The 23657-nt window shown below is 35.8% G+C and overlaps 1 protein-coding gene across 6 annotated transcripts in view; it reads left to right on the plus strand.

Moving 5' to 3' along the window:
- Positions 1–23577, plus strand: part of CCDC18 (coiled-coil domain containing 18) — a 29712-nt gene extending 6135 nt beyond the window's left edge. For 5 of the 6 annotated variants that reach the window (XM_049808972.1, XM_049808971.1, XM_049808973.1 and 2 more), the window contains 19 exons: positions 145–241; positions 1010–1131; positions 2680–2989; positions 4371–4474; positions 4583–4743; positions 5420–5640; positions 6399–6509; positions 7305–7436; positions 8221–8355; positions 8928–9005; positions 10265–10381; positions 11703–11870; positions 12324–12466; positions 12931–13094; positions 13995–14208; positions 14777–14891; positions 15967–16083; positions 16544–16687; positions 20789–23577. In XM_049808972.1, coding sequence (XP_049664929.1) covers positions 145–241; positions 1010–1131; positions 2680–2989; positions 4371–4474; positions 4583–4743; positions 5420–5640; positions 6399–6509; positions 7305–7436; positions 8221–8355; positions 8928–9005; positions 10265–10381; positions 11703–11870; positions 12324–12466; positions 12931–13094; positions 13995–14208; positions 14777–14891; positions 15967–16083; positions 16544–16687; positions 20789–20803 — 2668 coding nt within the window. In that variant the 3' untranslated portion in view covers positions 20804–23577. The remainder of the gene's footprint in view (positions 1–144; positions 242–1009; positions 1132–2679; positions 2990–4370; positions 4475–4582; positions 4744–5419; positions 5641–6398; positions 6510–7304; positions 7437–8220; positions 8356–8927; positions 9006–10264; positions 10382–11702; positions 11871–12323; positions 12467–12930; positions 13095–13994; positions 14209–14776; positions 14892–15966; positions 16084–16543; positions 16688–20788) is intronic. The other variant, XM_049808974.1, reaches the window with a different exon arrangement.
- The last annotated feature ends 80 nt before the right edge of the window (positions 23578–23657 follow it).

Genomic DNA, 23657 nt, shown 5'->3' on the forward strand with positions numbered 1-23657 from the left:
TTTTTTATTTAAGGCTTGGAAAGTTGGAAGGAGAAAGATAGTTACCTGGAGCAGTTAATTTGGTAGCTGTTCTTAGTAACTGGAGGAGATAGTTACATAATGACTGAAATTTGTGGTTTTTAAAATTGGTATGCTTCTTTGCAGAGCAGAACAGCAAAGAAATGAAGCTTTGTTGAATGTGGAGGAGCTGACAAGAGCTTTCAAAAAGTATAAAGAGAAAATAACTGAAAAATTAGAAAAGGTAGGAGTTTTTTCTTCACTTGTTTTTGCCATGCTATTAGGATTTTGTTTCTTCCAATTAGCTGGGCAGCAAACAGCAATGGGTTCACCAGTGGGTCAATTGTTTCTGCTTGTCAGTGGCAAAGTCTTAAGCGAGGTGGGACAGGGTAAGCAACTGTTTGTGGTGATAACTTCAGTTACCCAGTTTTAAACTGTCTTCATGCAGTATGGACGGTCTACGTCATTGAGGTATCCTAATACTGCTGGTGGGTTTTTTTTGTCTCTTACTTGCCAGATGGGAATTTTACGTTTTAAAAGTATGTGATCCTTTTAGAACTCTGTTGACTCCATCTGTATAACCTGTTCAATGAAACATAAGTTAGAGAAAAGCTAAGATGAAAATGAAGTAATCTCCCAAAGTTCCAGTGGTCAAAACTGTTAAAGCTTCCTGCCTTGTTGGAGGAGAAAATAAAAGCCTGAGGCAGTAAGCTCTTACAGAGAATTTTTATTTTATTATACTTCTTTCCTTATGGAAGGAGATTGCCAACCACAAATATGCCCTAAAATATTAAACCAAAATAACATTACTTTTTTCCTAAATGACAGAAAAAAAGAAAACTTCTTTGCCCCTCTCTTTTTCTCTACAACAGTGAGGAATAGAACTATCTGTAGGCTTACCTGAAAGAAAAAAAGAAACAGCAAAGTGTTTATAGTACTCTTTTAAAAAAGCCTGTTGGCCATGGAAACTTAGATTACTGTTGTACAGTAATGAAAAAAATTGCTTTTTAAGGTTAAAGCTGAAGAAGTAGTCTTGGGAAAACGTTTAATTAATTGTGAAAAAGAAAAAGAGAAGATGAATGAAAAGTGTGTCAGTTACAGAAAGGATCTAAACATCCTAGAAGAGCAATTAAGGTAATGCAAAGGCTTTTAAAAATTTCTGTACATTTATGTGAGAAGAAATTGCATGTTACAACTGCCACTCTGAACATGCTGCTCAATTTGCATAGTTCAAACCAAATCACGACCAGCATCAGTGAACACTTAGGATCAGTATCAGCAGTACAACAGACGAACCATAATGCTAAACAGGTAAAAAATGTTAGCATATACTTACAAATTTCTAAATGCTTTTCTGTAACTAATCCTTGAAAGTTCTAATCCCACACACTGCCACATACTCACAGTAACATGCAACACCCCACCAAGCCTTTTGGGAGCATAGGTTCCCTTGCCTGCACACTGCTTCTGTGGGAGATGTGGGTACTCTGTTCTGCTGCCTGCAGTCTGCTAATGTACATGCCAATGAGAAAGCACCTTATTAGTTCACTTACACTGCCAGGTGTGAGTCCCTACTTGTTGCACAGCATATTGTCAGTCCCTAGTTAGAATGAAGGATACTCTTGGCATCTGCTGGGGAGGCTGTGCTCAGGCCTGAACAGAGGTTGTGATGCTGACTGCAACTACTGGAAGCGTCAGACCAGGTTTGGACTGCTACTCTGTCCCCACTCCAAGGTCTTTTCCCACTGTTACAAATTTTTATGCTCCTTGTATGTTTCTTTTCAAGCTGAACCCCCTCTTTGTTTCAGAAGTCTTTTGGTGATTCCCTCATCACTTCAATGAGGGAAGACAACTATCAGCTGGTTATCTTTAGCATTATTAGGTTTGGACAAGCACCACCTCAGACAGTTTTGGGTATCCCATTCACATGCACTGTCCAGACTCACGTTCCTGTCTTAACAATTGTTCTTTAGACCATTTTGGCAAGGGTGGGCAGTGTCTGAGCACCCTTACGCTAGCTTGATCCTGTTTAATAGCTCTCTGCTGCTGATGGGCGTCTTTCCTCTAGACTGCCGCCTTTTGTCTGCTAACTTGCACTGGGTTTGGCATTCATCAGGACCTTTGCTAAGCTTATTCAGTTTACTAAATCAACAGGTACCTAAAAAAGTAAATAATCTGTAATGGACTAAAAATACAGTTAGCTCGCTGTGCAGTCAGATATGAGGGGAGAGAAGAAATAGGACCCTTTCCTCTCTTGTTAGTAGCAGAATGCTAGACTAGCTCAGTCTTAGTATGTTATCTTCATCCATTGTGATTTTAGGTGTCATTATTTTATCTTGTTCTTAAATTTCCTTGGGTTCAGCACAGTCAAAGCCACCTTCATCTATTTCATACCAGTGACTCTCCTGATAATGCTTACAACTTTATTAAGTTGCTTAAGAATGAGCAGTAGTTTATTCTTTCCGTTTGTTTGCTGATAGCAGTTTGCATCTTGGTCCTTAGGAACAGTGAAAGCTTAATAAAGCAGTGAAAACTTTTCTGTCCTTTGTATAGAGCTAATCCTAGATTTTGAGAGGGATGAAACTAGTAAAACAGTGTAGTTACGGTGTGTTCTTCTAGTACTTTTAATAATGAAAATCTTCTATGTTGAGCTATACCTTTTAAATGGATATACTTTTTTAGGCAATTAAAGGAAGAGAATCATAGCACAAAAGAAAAAATTAAGACTCTAGAGGCAAAGAACACTGACGTGGTATCAATGCTGACTCAGTCTGATCAGAAGATCATTGAGCTTGAGAATGAACTTAGTGAAAAAGAAAAAGTGCTTAAAGAGAAAAATGCTCTAATAAGTGAAAACGCAGAGCTGAGAGCACTTACTGCACAGCAACATAACTGCTTGAAATTATACCATCAAGAAATTGAAGACTCAAGGGAAGAGCTCAACATACTAGAAACCATTATTTCCCAGTTGTGTCTAAGTACATCTGAAGAGGTACAGTAACTGATACATCCTTAAAAATTGTATTGTCTCAAACAATTTGAACTGACATTGCATGGAAATCCTGTGATGTTCTTGAGAAGTAATCTGAGTAAAATATCTTTGGTTTTCAAGATGTATGGATGACATGTTTTCTTAATTTAAATATTTTACTTTTGTCTTCTTGTTCAAGATCAAGGAATAGGTGCTTTCAAATTGATTAGTCAGCAGGCATTTAAAAATACATTTTCCGTTCCTCTGTTCTATGTCTTGATTCTTCAGATGTATGTGTGTTCTCTAAAACATGGTGATGTCCTATTATATGATGCAGAGGTTCTTCTCAGTAGGACAGTATGACATTTCCCATGCAGCAGACGCATTTCATCACACAGCTGGAGTTGATGTGTTAACCTCAGCAATGGAGAAATTAGAGCAGGAGAGGTGTTCATAGGAATTTTTTTTTTCTGGGAAAGAGAAGGCACACCTTCCCTGACTGCAAATGAACTTTTGTTTACCAGGATGAACCCTGGCTTACAAGCCTGAAGCTTGTATTGGTGAAATTTATCACTAAACTGACTGTGACTGGGAGAGTCATGTAAAAAACCCAAAGTTGTGAACTGACTAGGGTTAATGGAGGAACAGTTTGGGAATTTGGGAAGGGCTAGAGAGACATACGAGTTCAGGAGTACAGATTGCATCAGGTATTGTTATTTTTGAAGTATGAATGTGAGTAGCTGTAATGAAAACAATATCAAACGTATGCTTTCTGTACAATAAGTATGCTTTCTGTATGATTTTGGAATGGCCAAAGTGACCTCTGCTGAAGAGAATACAGTAATTTTGGATAAAAATTATGTTTTGGGCTGTTCTGACCATAGAACAGAAGATTTTCCATTTATTTGGAAGAGCCTTAAAAATTGTTTTTGGGCCCGTTTGGAAAATACATTTTCTGGAAAAATTTGGGATTATTCTAGTAATTGAATGAAATATTCAGAAGCCCTCTGTAACTTGAGGAAAAAATGGTATTAAATGCAGTCATTGAAATCTGCGAGGAAGCATGATGTGTAAGAAGTTCAAACAGTGGAATTACTGACAGTATCTCCATTTATTTAATTTTTCATAGCAAAAATGTTCATGCTTCAGTACCTGTACAAAGATACCTGAAGGAATGGTCTCAGTTTCAGAGGACTTTAATGCCTATAATTTCTGCTAATGTGAGACAAACCTGCAGTGCTCTGCAAGCACTTACGAGAATCATTTTAATGATCAAGTTATCCAAACTTTTAACATCCTAGTGTATGTGTCTTTATATGCTAGTGTAACACATGAATTAATCATGCTATGAAGCAACAAAAAGTCGATTTTGCACTGATCTTGGTTTTCCCTTAACTTTTAGCTTAAATGGCACCACTTGAAACACCAGCTATCCAGTTCCTCAAGAAAAGAAGCTCTCTCTGAATCTTGTTTTGAATTGAATAAACCTTTGATTGCAGACCTAAGGTATAACTTTCTGGTTACTGAATTATGGCAAGAATAGGTAGATAATAAGGTGGTATAGAACTAGCACGTAGAAAGAACGTTAAATAATTGTCTCCTCCTTTATAATAGCATTAATCTGGAAATGAAAGAAGCAGAAATTCAGAAGCCCTGTGCAAACTTGACTATCTGTACTGGAGCTGAGCATCTTTCTAATGATAATGAAGGACAAGAAAATAGCAGGTTATGTGGCCTGGAAACAGAGCCTGTCAAATTGATCAGAAGTCAAGGAGGTAAGCCTACCAAAATAGCTGTGCAGTTCTGTCTGATTAATACAGAGAGCAGAATTTTTTTTGGTGGTGTTTAAGTTGTTTTTATATTGTTTTTTCAATATATCTCTGAGCTAACAGATACAGTTTGGTTGAACAGGGAGCATTTTGCCACCTTGGAATTCTAGAAATTGTCATGTTTTCCAGGCACAATATTCTTATTCCTTTTGCTAGTTAAGTTACTTGTTCAGCAATATCCAACCTACGAGCTGTGTTGAAATAGAACCATGTATTTTTTTCTTTACGCAGGTTATGCTAAGGTTTCCATATTTTCTTGATTCTTTTCTCTGTATCCTGCTGTTGCAGAATTTCTGTGATTACTATTGGGACTGCTCCATGAAATGACTTCAGGACACCTATAATGATGCTGTCTTCAATTTTTAATTTTTTTTTTTTGTCAGGCTTTTTGTTTGTTTATTTGTTTGGGGGATGTTGTTTGTTTTCATGAATCACAGCTTTCAGTTAGATTATGGGAGGAAAAAAAACCCCAGTCTTGTTTCTGAATATGGTATGTGTGAGTTCAATATGCTGTCACTAAATTATATTTCTCCTCTCTTTGGTTTGTATGATTATTTGCTTGAGTGCTGGTTTGTATGTTCTTTTATAATTAATCTTAAACTTATTTTTTTCCTACTTTGAGAGAGGAGAACATGTCAACAGTTGGAACTTATCAGCAAACGATTTGAAAAGGAGAGGCAAAGATTCCAGAAAGAGATAGAAGTGTTACGCACTAAACTGATGAAAGCAGATGATGTGAATTCGTCTTTGAAGACCAGCATGGCTCAGAGAGCCAGTCAGTTTCAAATCATACAGGAAGATCTATTGAAGAAGGCTTCCAAAACTAGTAGCTTAGAGAGAGAAGTAAGTTTTTAGCAGCACTGAAGAAATATGTCACTTTTTGTTTAGTTTGGTAATCAAAGATAGTTAAGACAAGTTATGGAAGAACTTCAATTGCCATATTGATTTTAAAATCTGGCTTATTTAAGAAAAATTGGATATTTGTTAGTTGTCAGAAATTTCATTTTAAAGCTGATATATAGTTAGTGGGCTTTACTACTACTGTTTTGATTTGTTATGTGGAAAATATGCACAGTCTTGTTGTTTTGGTATGGTTGAATTAATGTCTAATCTTAAGCAATAGGTGTTGAAGGAACAGTTGTATTTTTCCTCACAAAATGTTAGTACAGTTGCCAGAGATGAACATCATTACCGGAGAGGCACGAAAGAAAGAAATTAAGCTTCAGCTAGCTCTTCTCTGGTTGAGTAAGTTAAAATGCTAATGTTTATATTCTGGTGGTAATGTGTTTATAGAATTCCAGCACATTGGGATTTGCAGTATATCCTAATAATGGCCATAAATGTTATAAATCTGTAATAGCCAATTCCCTCATATGGCACTGATAATGATCATGAATTGGATAAATTTCAGGTAAATTGTTCTGAATTCTTCTCTGTAAGTAATAAATCTTAATAGATCATTAAAAAAATAAACAATTAATTAAAAATACTAGGAAATAGTAGTAGCTGAAATTGAATTGGTGGCAAGAAAGTACATACAAATACTTGAATAAACCCAAACCAGTTGTCTTCATGCTGTTTTGTGCCATATTTAATTTCAGGTAACAAAGAAATCTTCTCAAATTTCTGCGCTTGAGAAACAGTTAGAAGAAAAAACCATTGCTTTTTCTGCTGCTGCAACAAGAAATACTGAGTTGGAACAGGAACTCATGGTAAAGTGTTCTCAGTGAGAAACTATATTTATGTAAAAAGACATAAATGGACATTAAAGTTTAAGTTAAAACAGTATTATTCCACATATTCAAAATGGATAGACTTTCAGTTCTGCTAAACAATCTGCAGTTTTTAGACAGTGCAGTTTTTAAAAACTGAATCTTGCTTCAGATAAAACATCCTTTTTTCCTGCTTTTGAACATGGTAAGTTATTAATGGACATGTTACTTTTTCCTTGTGATATGTGCAATGAAAATCTGGTCCTATTGAAATCAATTGTTGCATTGCCATTTGTTTCAGTGAAATATATGTAGACCTGTGAATAAGTCTTCTAAATGGTAATAAGTGAAGACGGTGGTCTAACACTTGGAGCACTGTAAATTCTGGTCTGGGTGTTGTTACGCAAACTTCTTTAGTTTTGGGAAGTGGTCTAAGGCTGCTCAAAAAGGAAACTATGTGGTCCCTTTCAAAAGAAAAGCTGTATTCTAAAGATTCCATTTATCCTTGTGAACACAGAATTTCTTTTTGTCTTTGTCAGAAGTTCCTGGCTCCAGTTGCTATAATCTGTGGCAGTAGTCCACCTTGCCAGACACCTTGTCTTTGTGTAGTGGCTCCATTTAGTGGGATTCTCTACCTATGTTATAGGTGTGACATCCTTTGAGATGCTGTGTAAACCCAGTATTTTCTGGGTTGTTCTTTTATGAAATCTAGGAACTCGGTCATCAAATAAAACACTATTTAATTTCACAGCTAAATATTTTTATTAAGTCCTTTTTGTTGTTGCTGTTTCCCAGGGAAAAAACAGACGCATTCATGAGTTGGAAACTACTATCAGTGAAGAACATGCGCAAGTAACTTCAGCTTTTGAAAAAGCAAAGTTGGTTCACCTTGAGGAGCACAAAGAGATGGAGAAACAGATTGAACTAGTAAGACCTTTGTGTGCCAGTATGTATGATTGATATACTTGGTAACTTTTTTCCTATGTTAATTTGTCTTTTTAGTAATTCTGAGGCAGATGTCCAATTAAAAAGTTGTATTAAAAACTCATCTCTTCTCCCAACTTTTCCTGATTTTAGTTCACTTTCCATCTAACACTACACAATCTTGTGATTTCCCTCCGAGATACCCATATCCTCTTTTCTCCTCAGCTGAAGAGAAATAGGGACTTAGGAAGAATACTGTTGTTCTTCACTCCAAACACCTAGCAAAAAAAAAAAAAGTATAGTGCTTTTGCCTACTGGGGTTAAACCATGACAGCTTCTAACAGTACTCTCTCATTTGCTGAACCTCTGCCAGCCTGAGCCTTGTGAGCATCTGTGTTCAGGGAGAACTGTTGGTAGGTTTTTCAGGCTTTAGAGAAGAATCCTGTTGCTTCATGTGAGTAGAAATATAACCACGGCTATTTCTAGCTGATCAAGAAGCTTGTCATCTTCTACTAAAGAATGTATGCATGTCTTACTGTCTTGGCTGATGACAGACAATTACACTCTGCCTGCCCTCATTCTCTTGATTCTCCTCTTGCTTTAAAATATTAAGTGTATGGGATTTCTTGATTTATTTTTTTTTTAAGACTGTGCACTACTGCTGATTGCAGGAATGTATTTACTTTTTATTTTTGAAGTGATGGGTGAGTAGAACTGAATGACATATTTAGATGCACAAATTCTCTGAAAAAGCTTATTAAAATAATAAACCATTAATTACGGGCAGCTTCAGACACAGCTGGAGAAGAAACATCAACAATTCCTTGAACAAGAGAAAATAATATCTATTTTGCAACAAGATGTTATACATAAACAGCATCGCATTGAATCATTGGATGGGTTGCTGATAGAAAGCAGAGAGGTAGGTTTGGCTCTTGACTTTAAATGCAAATCAAACAAGTGACTAATAATGATAGGCATATCCATAAACACATGGAAAAACTGGAGAAAATGAAATGTACTTATGTTTTTGCTTCTTAATTCTTGTTTGAATAATTGGCTGAATCTAGTGTAGTCCCCAGCTACTACTACCATACATTGTACAAACTTAAATGACCTTTCATTATTTTCTTTAGCAGCATTCTGTTTATGTCTCTGGCTTGCACCTTAGGCTTCTCGCTCTAATCAAAGGAAAGAGATCTGGATAAAGAACAATTGCATCTATTCTGAACTAGGTGGAAACCCAAGAATGTTCTGTTATGGCAATGTTTTATTCCTTTTAATAATTCCTGCTGTTGCAGAATATGAAGGGATACCTATCAAGAACCAAACTCACTTCAGAGTACGATGTACACAAATACAGTATACAAGCAATTGTGTTTTAAATACACTGGTATTTTTTTCCCCTGATTCTTGGTATCAGTTTTTATTAGTTGAATTGCTGTTACTATATTTACATTTTGTTCTCTTGAATAAAAATATGTGTACAAACAGGAAATGGAAAATCAAAATGTCAAGAAAGATCAAGGATTGAAGATGCTGAAAAGTCAGCTAACAGAAGAAACAATCAAAGTTAGTGAGCTCTCTGATTTTCAATTATAGTTTTAAAGTTTGCAGTTATGGTGTATTTTCTTTTATCCTGAATAGAAAAAATACATTAAGGCAGCTTTATAGAAATTTGTCTCATGTAAATATTTCAGAAGTCATTAAGCGGAAGTCTTTGCCTTTTTTTTTTTTTATTAAAAGAAGTATGGTGAAACCCACAGTAAGAGATTATGCAATGCATAATTGCTTTATAAAATTACTGTAGTTACAAATAGGGCAGATTTGTGCTGCTTGTGCTCTTAAAGTAAAACACTGTCTAACAAAGATAATGTTATGTGGGTTATTGCCCTAGATACAACATAATTTCAGATATATGTGATACTATAATATTGGTCTTGTTTTTAGCCATCTATACCTCTTCCTAGTGTTTGCCTGATAAATATTTTCCATGCAGCACTTGCAATGTTTTTTTAATAAAACATTGCCATATGGTGATTTACCACAGTCAGGTTTCAAACAGAATTAAATCTTCGGGATATCACTAGGAGATGATCCTAGGGACTTAGCTGGTAGCATGCTCTTTCTGAACTTGTGTTGAACCAGTTTTCTATCCAAGTGGCTAGTATTTGGGACGTTTTCCAGAGATTTAAAATTAAGACCCATTATCACTTCACTTCAAAAAACCTCTTGAATCAGGTGGGGAGAGAGGTATACAATCCACTATGGTTTAGAAAACTGATAGTATTGAAAGCATTAGCCAATCTGCAGCTAAATTCAACATAGTTCTCGATGAGAAAAGTCGTCTTAGCATTGAAACCAACACTTAAGAAAAGTTTAATTACTATGGCTTAAGACCTCTGAGGGTTTGTTCATTATAACTTTTATCTGATCAAGGTTCTAAGATTTTTGAAAAAGACTTGTCACAATTCACATATGATCATTCCAAATTTATTTATACAATTCTATATGCAATAAAATGTGGATTAATGATTTGGTATTGGGCATACATTTGCTTTTAAATTCTAGTTACTGATAAATACCGGAATATCTTCTCATCACTGATAGTCTCATCTGATTTAAACACTGTCTAAAGTATTGTAATTTAATTTCTGAATACTATTTCAGTTCTAAAGTTTATCAAAATCTTCCAAGCCTGTTTTAATACTCTTTAGATAAAAATGTAGCTTTTCAGAAATTTTACACAAAGATGTTTTTTAACACTTTTTTTAGACTAGTTAATAAAAACCATGCCATGCAATATTAAGTACTCTGTTACATTCAACTAGGTGAGACAACTCGAGTCAGCACTGGATGTGTGTAAGGAAGAAGTTGCACTGTATTTGAATCAGTCACAAGAAAATAAGGAGATATTTGAAAATCAGCTCAAAAAAAAGTCTGAAGAGGTAACAGCTTGTTTTAACAAGTCTTTTGTATTGCAGAGAACACTTGTTAGGAACGATTTAATCTAAAACTCCATGAAGTAAGAGACAAAACATTTGCAGCAGTAACTGAATAGGAAGCAAGACTATACATTTGTGAGGGTAAAGGGGAAAATCATAACTAAGAAACACTGGATAAGCTTAGGGAAAAGAAGTACAAAGATAAATGAATTGTTGAAAGCAGTAACAAAATCAGAATTAAGTGAAAGAAAGCATTATCTTGGAAAAAAATGGAGACAGCACTATTGCAATATAAACTTAGGTGCACATAGTTGATCTGTGTTTCAAGTATCTTAATGGGGAAGAAGTCCTGGACATAAGAAAATTTTTACTTCAAGCCCCTGAGTTTTATCACACTTTCTACTACTACATGAAAGCAAGCAAGAATTAAGTTTAAATATTATTAGTATGAATTTTTATTTGTGGGGATGCCTAACCACATAAACTAATTGTCATAGCAGGCTGTTCATGTTGGTGCTGCCCTACCTGCTGAGAGATAGGCTCTAGTCAACTGGAGATAACTAGACCCTGTACAGGAGTAACTGGATGGAAATCTATGGTCTGTGTTACTCATAAGCCTGTGATATTTACTGCTGCTTTCGAAGCCCTAAAATCTGTTGTTCTTATACTGCATATAAAGAGATGGGATACTGTGTGAAACTCAAGGGTAGCAAGTAAGGCTTTGTAATTGTGACCAGTGTTTTCATAAGTGGCAGAATCACTACTTCCACTTTGGGGTGAGCAGTTAGTGATTTTTCTTTTTTTTTTCTTTTTTTTTTTTTAAATTCTTGGTATGCATCACTGAGAAATCAGAGTATTCAACATGTGATAAGTTAGGCACTCAGAATTCCTGGTTTTTATTGAAATGACTATTGTCATAGAGGCAGAAAGAAATAGGGGAGGCTCAGAACAGAATCTCAAGGGGAAAACAAGGACTTTGAGAATAAAGAAGAGTGACAGAAATAAAAGTAGTTCCATAATTTAGAAATGAAAAATCTTTGTTCTGTATGTTTTTAAGGTACTGACCAGTTTAGGTATATTTAGAAAGCAAGAAGTAAAAAAACTGGGGCCGATAAATTACTTCTGTCCTCACTTTATAAAGCACAACTCGGTGATGAATTATGGGATGTGTTATGTACTGTTGAAACTGTAATGCAACTAAATTCAGAGCCAGAAGTTTTATGAATAATAGGTGTGATTCTGTGCTCACTGAGACTGAAGAGAATAGCTGATGCAAGTGCAAATAAAAATGTTTTATTGTAATGGAAAATAAATGTGCTTTCAGGTTCGTTATTTACAGAAAGAAATAAAACTAAAAGATCAGAATATTCAGGACACAAGTGAACAAAATATTCTCCTACAACAAACTTTGCATCATCAGCAGCAAATGTTACAGCAAGAAACTATTAGAAATGGGGAGCTGGAAGATAATCAAATTAAACTAGAAAAACAGGTACAGTATAGTGAGAAGTGTCTACATAAAGACAGATTAAATACTTTAAATGCTTTTTTATATATTTTTGTAATACCTTTAAAATCTGAATGTTTCTTTGTTAACTGAGTTGGTAAAGAGTTCAGTGGTTGGTTTTGTCTTAAACCAGGTTCTGTGCAATCAGAAACTCTAGCTAGCATTAGAGGGGCTAAGTACTTGGAAAATCAAACCCTAGACTGCAGTTGAGGAGAGGTGTATTGAAATTCAGAAAGTTGAATCTTGTTATATTTTCTACGAACTATTTGTCTTTCAAATGTGACTGCAAAGTTCTAGTCTTAAATTATACACAATTTTAGACACTAAAGAAATCTGTTGTGTTAAAATTCTTGCTATGCGAGTTGCAAGACAAGGTTGTCTGTGTCTTTGGTATGTAATTTAAAAGTACCAACACTTCTTAAATACCGTTTTAAATAGGTATCCAATTTGGAACGAGAGCTTCAGAAGCAGAAAGCATGTGCAGAAGATGAGTTGAGAAAGGTAGAGGAGAAACATCGCCTAGCTGCTCAGGAAGCAGATTTAAACAGACAGAAAGTGGATGAACTTAATGGTACAATCAGGTAGGTTAGAATAACTGAGAGGTATATTCTGCAGATAGACATATCAATAAGAAAGACTGCTGTCTGAAGTGGTATTCAGCTATGTAGTCATACAGTTTGGTCTCTGTATGAGCATAGACTGGAAATCAGAAGGGAAGTTATCTAGCAGAGGCATGACTTTCTGGAACAGTCTTCCAGTGGAATTAATGAATGTCCCAGCAACCTATTTAGCCTTCAGATGGCACTTCATAATGCAATTCAATTCATAAATATATCAAGTTGCTTGTAATTCTAGATACTAGATTCTAGGAGGGCTTGGTAGTCTTAAAGAATATGGTTTTGATTGCGAGAAAAGCCTACTTAACATGATGTTTTTATTGCTATTTTATGCACAAATTCTTGTCATCTTAGAGCATGTAAGGACATAGATATGTTGCTTTTGTTATTACAAGGTTCATTTTGTTCTGGTTGCTTCTTCTATTTAGACAAATTAAATTGGAGATGGATCAGTGCAAGAGTGAACTTACTGGTATGGAAAAGGAAGTAGTGCAATTAAAAAGAGATGGTGAAGACAAAGCAATGCAGATAAATCAGTTGGATATTATTTTGGAAGAAGCACGATCAGAGCTCAATGAAAAGGCAAATGAGGGTAATTTCACTATTTTGTTTCTCAAGCTTCCTTTCATCATGCTATTTATCTGTATGTATTAGAGTAGACATTTTAATTTTTCCTTTTTCAGCTGTTTTATAATCAAGTCCATGAGAGTAAAAATATGATAATTTTGATGGAGAGATTACGTTTTTTAATGTGTTGGTAATTCCATACTTTTTAAAAGAAAGAGGAAAAAACCACAAAACTAAAAAAACCTGCCCCCCCCCCCCCCCCCCCCCCAAAAAAAAAACCCAAAAAATAAAACAACAACCCAACAACCCACAAACTTTTTTTTTAATGTACCTTTGCAAAGTCTCACTTCTGTGGGAGGTACCTTTACCCCAGGTGAAATGAGTAAGTAGTTTTATCTGTAAATTGGTAATGCAAATTCTTAATGTGGTAATCAAACAATACATATAGATTTAATAAAGGCACATACTATTTACAAAAATTCAGCTCTTTAAAACAAACAGAAAACCACACAAGAGAGTCTATGGAAATAACGAACTTTCCAACCCCTCCTCCTCCATTTAATTTTACCATTCTTTTACCTAGAGGTCTTACTAGCAATTCTGCTTGCATTTTCCATAGCACTACATATTCAGTTACTATGTTGTCTCTGTACTTTCTCCTTAGCCAAATGTTTTTAGGTACATCCTCATATTTCAAGTCAAGTATAGATTATGAGCTGAATAAAACCAGCAAGGACTTAGGTGACATGAAAACATTGTTGTATAACCTCAGAAGTCACTGTTTTTCTAGTTTTTCCTAAAAATAGTGATACTGAAAATTGATTACGACCACAAGTGCTAGTAGGCAGCAGTGTTGCATAAAGACTCTGACTTACTGATGACTAAACATTTTGTGTTTTGTGTTGTGTGTGTGTGTGTAAAATAGTGAATGATTTACAAGATAAGCTGCTTCAAAGTGAGACTTGCCACAGGGAAGCCTTACAGAAAATAGCAGAACTAGAATCTGCATTAGAGAATGCCCATGGAGAATTAAAAATCACTTTAACACAGCTTCAGGAATTGCAAGATGCATTACAGAATGCACAGTCCTCTCTGGAGAAGAAGCATGTTGCTATCATGGATCTAACAACTGAACTCAGGTAAGCTGTTATCTTTTTCATCATAAAAACTTAGTTGTGTTAGTTTTTTGTTAGGAGTAGCAAGTAGTTTGGATGGTCTTTTTTTTATCTTCTCAGCAGCTCTCTATAATTTTTAGGTGGTTTGTGGCTGTAAGATAACTTGATAAACTAGCTCCTCAGCTCACTTTAAATTTGTAAAAGTGGTGCTGAATTCTTTTTTGGGAATTCTGTTTTAAAATCTGCTAAAATTATCTTCTGAATCCCAAAATTGTGAAATAATTGTAAGAGGAATTATTTTTTTTTTATAGTGAAATTGTCCTGTTTCATTTCTGACCATAAATTAATGTTACTTTCTTCTGTACTATTATTTTTTTAAAATGTGTTGTCCTCATAACCAAGTAAATAACTTGAATAATGAAGTTATTGGAAATCTCCACCTGGAATATAGTTAACAATTATTTAATTTGGGTTTGTCCTTTGCAATCAATTAGTTGATTCACATTTTAGAGTAATAGATCTCATGATTTCAAGCTGGATACTTGAACCTAAGCAACTGAATGTGCAATAATTAAACATATGAGAATTTCAGGTACTGCAAGGGAGAAATTGAAGAAAAAAAGCAAGAACTCCTTGACATGGACCAGGCATTGAAAGAAAGGAATTGGGAACTGAAACAAAGGGCAGCTCAGGTCAGACCATTTCAAGTATGTTAATGACAGTTATTCCTGTTATGTAGTAGATAACTTATAAAAAGTCCACTAGGTTTAATTGCCTTCACACATCATTCCAAACTGTACTGTTAATATAGCCACAGTGTCAACCTCAAAACCAGCTGTATGTTGCTGAAGCCTTATGGTACCAGGAAAATCAGGTGGTGTTCCCCTAAGGGAAACAGGTTGTGTTCCCTCATGAAAACCTGTTGCGTAATTCTTCCTTAGTAATAAAGTTACAGGACAACTGTTGTTGTCTTGATGTTTAAAACAAAGGAAAGATCTGCACTGAAGTGTGCTTGGAGGTGATAGATTCCTTTCCTTGTTTGCACTGGAGCATATTTAATTATCTCTAAATCAGCATCTAAATATGAAACAGTATCTTTGTTATGAATAAATTTCTGTAGCTCACTTGAAATGCTTTCAGTCTTTTGGTCTGGCTTCATGATTTTATCTCCATCATGGAAAAACTATTCTGTCACTTATAATAAGCCTTCTGATAGGTACTTCTTGCAGAGTTACCAGCCTTACCTACCAGAGATACCAGCCTAGTATCCAAGACTATTTGAGGTGCAGAGAGAAGGAGGGGTGGGGATTTAAAAAAAAAAAAAAATCTGTTCAAGGAACTGATACTGTAAGGAGGCCAGACCTTCCAATATATTCTTGCCGCAGTACCCTGTGAGCTGCTCCGGGAATTCATCAAAGTGATAGAATTTCTTTTGCTTTGGCAAAATTTGGCACTTTCTAACAAGATGTATTAGTATGCTAAGGTACTCATTACATTCCATTTAAAATGAGAACTAGTTTTGTGTTCTATGTACCTGAGAACCAAATGTACTTAGTTATGGACTTTTTCCAGATTTTCCCCTATTCTCTTTGTTTTGGCCCCTATTTTTTTAAACAAGATAGCTAGGGTGCATTTTTATATTGACTGCTTGAGACAATATTCTTGAGACTACAAAGGATTAGTTTCATTCCTTTTGCTGTCATATTTTGTAATATTGCTTCTTAAAATCCGCATACTAGTTCAAAATAAAATATTGTCTTTTCTTCCTTTTTTTACCTCTAGATCACGCAGTTGGATATGACAGTTCATGAACATAGGGGAGAAATGGAACAACAAATAATTCGATTAGAGTCCAATTTAGAGAAGTCAGAGCTAGAAATTAAGGAATGCAATAAACAGGTAATTCTTGCTTAAATTAAAAAAACAGTTTCCCTAACAAAGAGCAGCTAATTCTCTGAGAAAGTCTGGTCCTAGGACACAGTAGCTGGCCAGGTTTAATCTAGAACAGTAAAATTGGTTCCTTATTGTAGGGAGAGGGAAGGCAGTACCTTAATAGTGTACCAGCAAAAATATTTTATGTTGTCAATTAAAACTAAAAATGTTGCAGGGAAATACCAGTATAAAAATGAAAATATTTTTTTTACTTGATACAATATAGCTCCCAAACTGCTGGTCCTTTTTCCATTTGATAAAGGAAAATATTGACAAAATAAAAATAAAATAGAAAATTGACAAGAGAATACAAAGTCAGAGGTAATACTGATGGTATTGGTGAGTTTTGTTTGGGATGTTGGGGTTTTTTTCCTTGTCCTGATTTCAGTAAAATATCAGTTCTGATTTAACTGCATTTTCTGTTCAGATTGAGAGCTTAGAGAAGAAACTTCAGCGTTCTAAAGATGAGCTTCGTGAAAAAGAGTTTGAATTGCTCCAGAGAGATCAAGAAATAAATCAGCTGAAGAAAAAAATAGAAAGAAAACAACAGAGCCTAGAAGCTCTTGAAAAGGTAAAATGTTCCTTAGATACACAAAAAATTTTTACTTTTTAATGCCATTCTCATAACTGCCTAGAAGAAATGATAATGGTGTCTCTTTAGAATAAGTGTCATTACTTTTCCCCAAGTAGTTGTATTGTATATCCTGGTGTTTGCTGAATCTTAATCCCCTAAAGTTAAACCAGTTTAATGATTTAAAAATTACAAATTTAATGGCACACTCTTAATTGTCTGCTTTGTGGAGAAATTTTAATATTGGTTATCTGTAGTAACCTGATGTTCTGGCTATGGGTGTGATCTTCCATGAAATGAAACAGTATGCTGTATGATAAGAGCTTCTTATGACTTGGGTAGCTATCTTATGAAAATAATTGCATCAAAAGAGCAGCTGAGATTTAGCATGCTTATAGGAACGAGAAGAGAGAAGTTTTTGGTGGTGAATGAGAGCACACAGATAGAACAGAGAAGGTAGCTAATTTTACTTTATGAATGATACAAATCTTTGGTTTGGAGCATGAATCAGTTACTACAAGTACAAGTGCCTTCTGAGATAAACAGGCTTTCTGCAGAAATAAGTTCATTAAAAGATGCTTGCCAGCTAAAAGTAAACATCAAAACTGAAATGGTTCCTGCCATTTTGATTATGCTGCATTTGTATGTTATTTCTTTCCTAAGGATAAGGTATTGGAGAAGTCGTCTTTCTGTGTAGTCACCAAAGGCATTTGATCTATATTCTAGATCATGGGGGCTTGGCTGTGTCGCAGCTGAATATGACAATTCTTTCACTGCAAATTAAAGCAGTGTCAGCTCTTCCATCCTGATTTCTGTTAAAGGTTATTTATGGCAGTTGAGAACAGGACAGTGCCTGCTGCTACCCTGTGGTGGGTTGACCCTGGCTGGATGCCAGGTGCCCACCAAAGCTGCGCTATCACTTCCCCCCTCAGCTGGACAGGGGAGAGAAAATATAACGGAAGGGTTTGTGGGTTGAGATAAGGGCAGGCAGATATCACTCAACCAATCACTGTCACGGGCAAAACAGATTCGACTTGGGGAAAATTAACTTATTTATTGCCAACCAATCAGAGCAGGGTAATAAGAAATAAAACCAAATCTTAAAACACCTTCCTTCTACCCCTCTCTTCTTCCCGGGCCCAGCTTCACTCCTGGATTCTCTACCTATCCCCCCCAGAGGCAGAGGGGGACAGGGAATGGGGGTTATGATCAGTTCATCACACCTCGTCTCTGCTGCTTCATCCTCCTCAGGGGCAGGACTCCTCACACTCTTCCCCTGCTCCAGCGTGGGGTCCCTCCCACGGGAGACAGTCCTTCACAAACTGCTCCAGCATGGGTCCCTTCCACGGCATGCAGTCCTTCAGGAGCACACTGTTCCAGCATGGGCTGGAGCACACAAGTCCTGCCAGAAAACCTGCTCCAGTGTGACTCCTCTCTCCACAGGTGCTGCTAGGAGCCTGCTCTGGTGTGGGCTTCCCATGGTGTCACAGCCTCTTTCAGGCACCCACCTGCTCTGGTGTGGGGTCCTCCCTGGGCTGCAGGTGGATATCTGCTCCACCGTGGACCTCCATGGTCTGCAGGGGGACAGCCTGCCTCACCATGGTCTTCCCCATGGGCTGCAGGGGAACCTCTGCTCTGGTGCCTGGAGCATCTCCTCCCCCTCCTCCTTCACTGACCTTGGTGTCTGCAGGGTTGTTTCTCCTGCATGTTCTCACTCTTCTCTCCTGCTGCAGTTTCTGTGCCTGCCACAACTTTTTTTCCCTTCTTAAATATGTTGTCACAGAGGCATTACCACTGTTGCTGATTAGCTCAGCCTTGGCCAGCAGCAGGTCTGGCATTGGCTCTGTCTGACACAGGGGAAGCTTCCAGCAGCTTCTCACAGAAGCCACCCCTGTAGCCCCCCGCTACAAAAACCGTGCCACACAAACCCAGTACAACCCTTCACACATACCATTAACATATTTCCAACTTTTCCTAAGACTTTGGGGATGATTCTGAAGGAAAGGATTTCCTAGCTAGCCCCCGTACAACTGCTAACTAGACCCTTCCTTTCCAGACAAATTTCCTTGTTGTTTTTTTTTGCTAAGGAATACCATGTAGGGGGAGGCCCAAGAATGATACAAGAAAGGCTTTGAAAATAGACCTACTCCAGTCGTGTTCCTTGAGAGACCTGGAATGAAGGAAATGAAATGTCAGGTTTATTTTCATTGTAGTTAAGTACATAAAACACTGGATTTTGGAAGCATTCTGCATAAAATATGAAATGCATTGTCGAGGTGTTCTGGCTCCTCTTAGAATATGATATAGTTGCTTTGTTTAAAAGTTGTGTATATTAACATGATGTAAGAAAAGGCTTTCTCTATTAGTAACACATTGCAGACTGACTGACCAATCTTCCACAGAAACTTCAGTCCTAGTTCTAAAAACTCAGTTACCTAATCTCTCTGGGGAAGAGGGGTGGTGTGTTTGTGTGTGTGTGTGTGTGTGTTTTGCCCAGGGGTATAGTCTGTCTCACTCTTTCTCCCCTTAATACACTACCTTCCTTGCTTATTACAGGAAATGTATTAATTCAGGGAAGGAATTGTTAGCTAGGGTTGATTTCTGTCCTGGTCCACTCTGCCCTTTTGGGACTCATGAAATAACCAGGTCACAGATTTTTCAGTTGAAGTGTTCTGTGTTCTTACTCTGCTTTAATCTGCAGTGAAGATCTTGTAACAATACAGCACTCTGCTACCCTTAGAATTTGTAAGTATTCCAAATAAAGGAACTGGAAATATCTTACTGAACATTCAGAGTAGCTTTTTGATTTTTCTGGGAAATTGAAGTAATTTCCTTTATTTAGGGGAAAAAAAAGAAAAGGGCAGATTTGACTTATAGCAAATTAATCTTTTGTGGCCACAGTTCCTTATTGAAATGAGAAATAAAATTATGTTAAAAATGGTAAGTGAAGTAAGACAAAATTAGGGATTACAAAGATACGTTAAAAAAAAATACAAAATTTTTATAAAAGTATACATAGTATAAAAATAATTAGAAGTTATTGTAATAATCTTTCATTCATTAGCTATAAGCTTATTATGTGGTACTTAGAGATGCCCATGTACTCTATTTATAGTGTTCCTCATAAAGAATAAGCATCTAGCTTAAACATGAATAGCTACAACATAATCACTTTTATATTTATAATTAACAAGAGCCATAATATAATGTGATGTTATGAAATATTAGTGGCTGATATGGCCTCTGTTGTGCCACAGTGCTGGCTAACATAAACATAGCTGCTGTGTTTCATATACTAGAGAGACCATTTTGTTGATCACCTTATACTCCTGTTCAGATTTTTCTATAAATGAACTATCAAATAATGAAGTCCAGCATGTGAGCCTGTTTTTTAAAGGGGGTTGGGGGGGAACCCTAAACCTCTAGAAATTAACAACACCCTGCCTCCCCTGCCCCCAACCACAAATGTACTGTGTTTGGCTGCATTTATTTCTGTATACGATAGAAAATCCAGGATACTTGCATTAATGTTGATAAGATTTTCCTCACTTTGTATTGTTAAAAATCATAGGCTTTTTTCCCTCTTGATACCTTGATACTGTTGATAGGGTTTTTACAAACACTTCCTGAATTGTTAGAAACTTAAGTTGTTAGGGACTTAAACATAAAAATGCAGTTCAATGTGAAACCTTTAGCCTTACACAGAAGCATTATTCCAAAAGGCAGTGCTCCTTTAAACTGTACAGAATTTTTACAGGGGTTTGTATATGAAGATTTCTTCTCAAAATATTCTGCATAATATTTTCCTACTTTTCTACTATAACTTAATATATGTTGAAAAATTTGTAAATTATGCTCATTTTGAAAGCAAATGCACTTCAATTACAAGAACAGTGAACAAAAAAATACATTAATAACTTCAGTCAAGGAGGCAGAATTTGAGAAAGAAGCCATGGACTTGAGACCTACAGCTAGTTTTCTTGAATTTGTAACACAAATCTTAATAATGAAAAGTAATGTCTTGGTACAAATGGGTTTAGATACGGTAAATTGAGTGCAGAAGTTTAAAGGAATGTTCTGATCACAGATGTTTTGTTTCAGGGGCAAGAATTATGAAGGAAGGAGTGTTGTCTATTCAACAAGTAGCAAGCAACCTAGGAATGCTGTTGCTGGTAACATAATCCTGCGTTTAAAGAGAAAATTTTAACATTGTGTTTGTAAATAATGAATGTGATTATTTGTACTGACGCAAATGACAACCTTTTTATTTTTCCAACTGTTTTTCAGATTATTGCCTTGATATAATGATATAATAACATCTTAATTAATTTTTGAGAAATAAATTTTATTTTTTTTAAGTATTTTGAATTGCAGAAATTATTTTCAGCTGTCATTTTTTCCCAAGGATTTTAAACCATGTACTTGTGTTTCACATCTAACTTCCAATTAAGAGCACAATGGTATTACCTTATTAACAATTTTTGATTGGGAAGATTTTATCTTTTTTTTTGTACACATACAATGTTGAAGACACAATATCTTATTAAAATTGACCTGTTTGTAAGATGTCTTAGGACACAGATTTGCTCATAGACACTGGCAAAACCTGGTTACTTTATTCCAAGCAGTACCTTTCAGATGCAAAGGGGTATGGGACAGGGCCATAAAGTTTGAACTTCTTTTTTTCCAAATCAAAATCCATACAAAAATTACCATTGATTAAAATGGCATCATAACTATGCATTCTAAAACATATTTATTCCCAATTTTCAAAAAATACTGCACAATTCAGCTAGTACAAATGGCTAGTGGCCTCTGTTTCTAACACTTTTATCTTTACAAAAGCATCAGAAACTGCAAATATGGTTATGAGACCTAAATCTGAGTCTGATTAATGCAAACATGATTTACGTGTATTAAGACATGTGGTTCATACTTCAGAAAATCAAGTTAGTAAAGTTATTTGACATAAAGCAGAGGACCAGAACTGAATGTATTTCAATTTAAAGATGAGGCTTCAGTTAAGTGTTCCTATATATTAGAAGAGTATCTTGGCCAACAAACTTATCTGTTGTATTTCAGCAACTCTGCAGGTGGAAGTGTGCTTAAACTCCTTAGGTAGTAGGTAGGTCTTTCCCTGTTTATACAAACATGTTCCACAAATGCAACCATTCTACTTTAAGTGGTTATACAAAACCAGGCAGACATTTCACTACCATTGACAAGGTCAAGATACACTCCTCTAAAGTATTTCTGCAGTTTCAGATTATTTATTTTGCTATTATGAAAATTATGATGTAGCAAAAAAATACTGTTTACTTATGGAAATAAATATATTGTGTGTTTTAAATCAAGCTATTTGTTTCTTGATATAGTAGTAAATGAAAAACATTACTATTAGGTTGACTAGTGTAATAGCTGAAAAATATTAAAATACTTTAATTTGTTTTCATCTCTTTAGGCAGATCAGTTTGCCTTCAGGCTAGAAATCTATGCATCAAATTTCAGACAGATTTTTTTTTAAAGCAAAGGAACACATAAGCCCTTCAAACCAGGATTTCAAGTGGAAAATATAACCAATCTGTAATTACAGTTGCATCACAACACTAGTGGAATTCCACTAACGTACTGTTGCATAAAGCCTCACTTGCTCCTCCTACATGCACTAAATATAAATGTGCATGAGCAGCAAAAGCAATTTGCCTAATATCTGAATCAGCTAAATTGCATTTGCACTAAAATTTTGTATCTGGATACCAACTTTGGTAAAACTGTGGGTTGAACCTGATAAATAAGTAGAATCATAATTACATTTTCTCTTTAACTTTAGATGCTGTCTTGCTATTTTGTTGCTTGTGTGAGAAGTTAATGATTCCACTTGTTATACTGTTCAAGTGAATTTGTTTGTTTTGGAAAGGAGGGGCTGCTTTTTCCTAACATAATTTCAGTTAAATGTTTCTGTAGAGTCCTACTCTTCTTTAGTTACTAACCAATTTACATCTATGGAACACTAAGTTCATTCTTCTGAATTGCATTGCATTAATATGGGGTTATTGAATCTTGGAAAACATTTTTCTGTGTATAATGGCTTTGCAGTTAGCTGAATGCTGTTCAGAAAGTTAATTGCTTATTAAGAAGATTCTTTTTCTGTTACTCAGGATGGTTTATAAATTTCATGAAAGACTGATTTTCTTTCTGAATGTAGTATGCCTACAGTTACTGTGTTAAATGTGACTTGCACCAGATTGCCAGTCCAGATGTCCCTCTGTTTAATTCGGCGTTTATATGCAAAGTTGGTGGAATATTTTTCCCCAAAACTAAAACTGAGTCAGACATCATGCTATTTCTGATATCCCTCCCTCCCTGCCCCAACTTGTCAATTGGAGAATAGAAAGTGTTCAAAGATATTTCAGCATTAGCAAGGATGTCGTGAAGTTGTTGTTTGTCTTCCTGGCTGTTCTCCACTGCCAGCATACTTGCTTATTTTCTCTATTCTGGGTTGGGAACAGTGCCAAAAAGAAATGTGAGGAATCTGTCTAAACAACTTGAACTTGTCTCTTTCGAAATCCACATCCCATTTTTCAATTTACTTTTTCTGTAAAGCCTATTAGGATTCTTACAATAGTAAGGCATCGGGGAAGAAATCCATTTGTCATTCTGATGCAAAAGAATGAGGAGGGTGCTGTAAGTGTAGGAAGTCTGAACAACTTTAGCAGAGGGATCCCATTTTGGGTGCAGTTTACTTTCCATAGACATGAGTGGAGGACTTAACACTACAGACTGATTGTGATTGTGGCAATGCTCTTCCTGCCAATAGTATGCAAACTGGTTATTCCACTATTAAAAAAAACCCAAACAACAAAAAACCCAAAAAATCCATGTAGCTTACAAATGTCTCACTTTAAAGATTAATCAAATTATGTATTAAATATAGTCCATGGTGATAATGCAGATTATAAGCTCATGCAGG

The sequence above is a fragment of the Accipiter gentilis genome, chromosome 8 (assembly GCF_929443795.1).
Source record: "Accipiter gentilis chromosome 8, bAccGen1.1, whole genome shotgun sequence".
NCBI lineage: Eukaryota > Metazoa > Chordata > Aves > Accipitriformes > Accipitridae > Astur > Astur gentilis.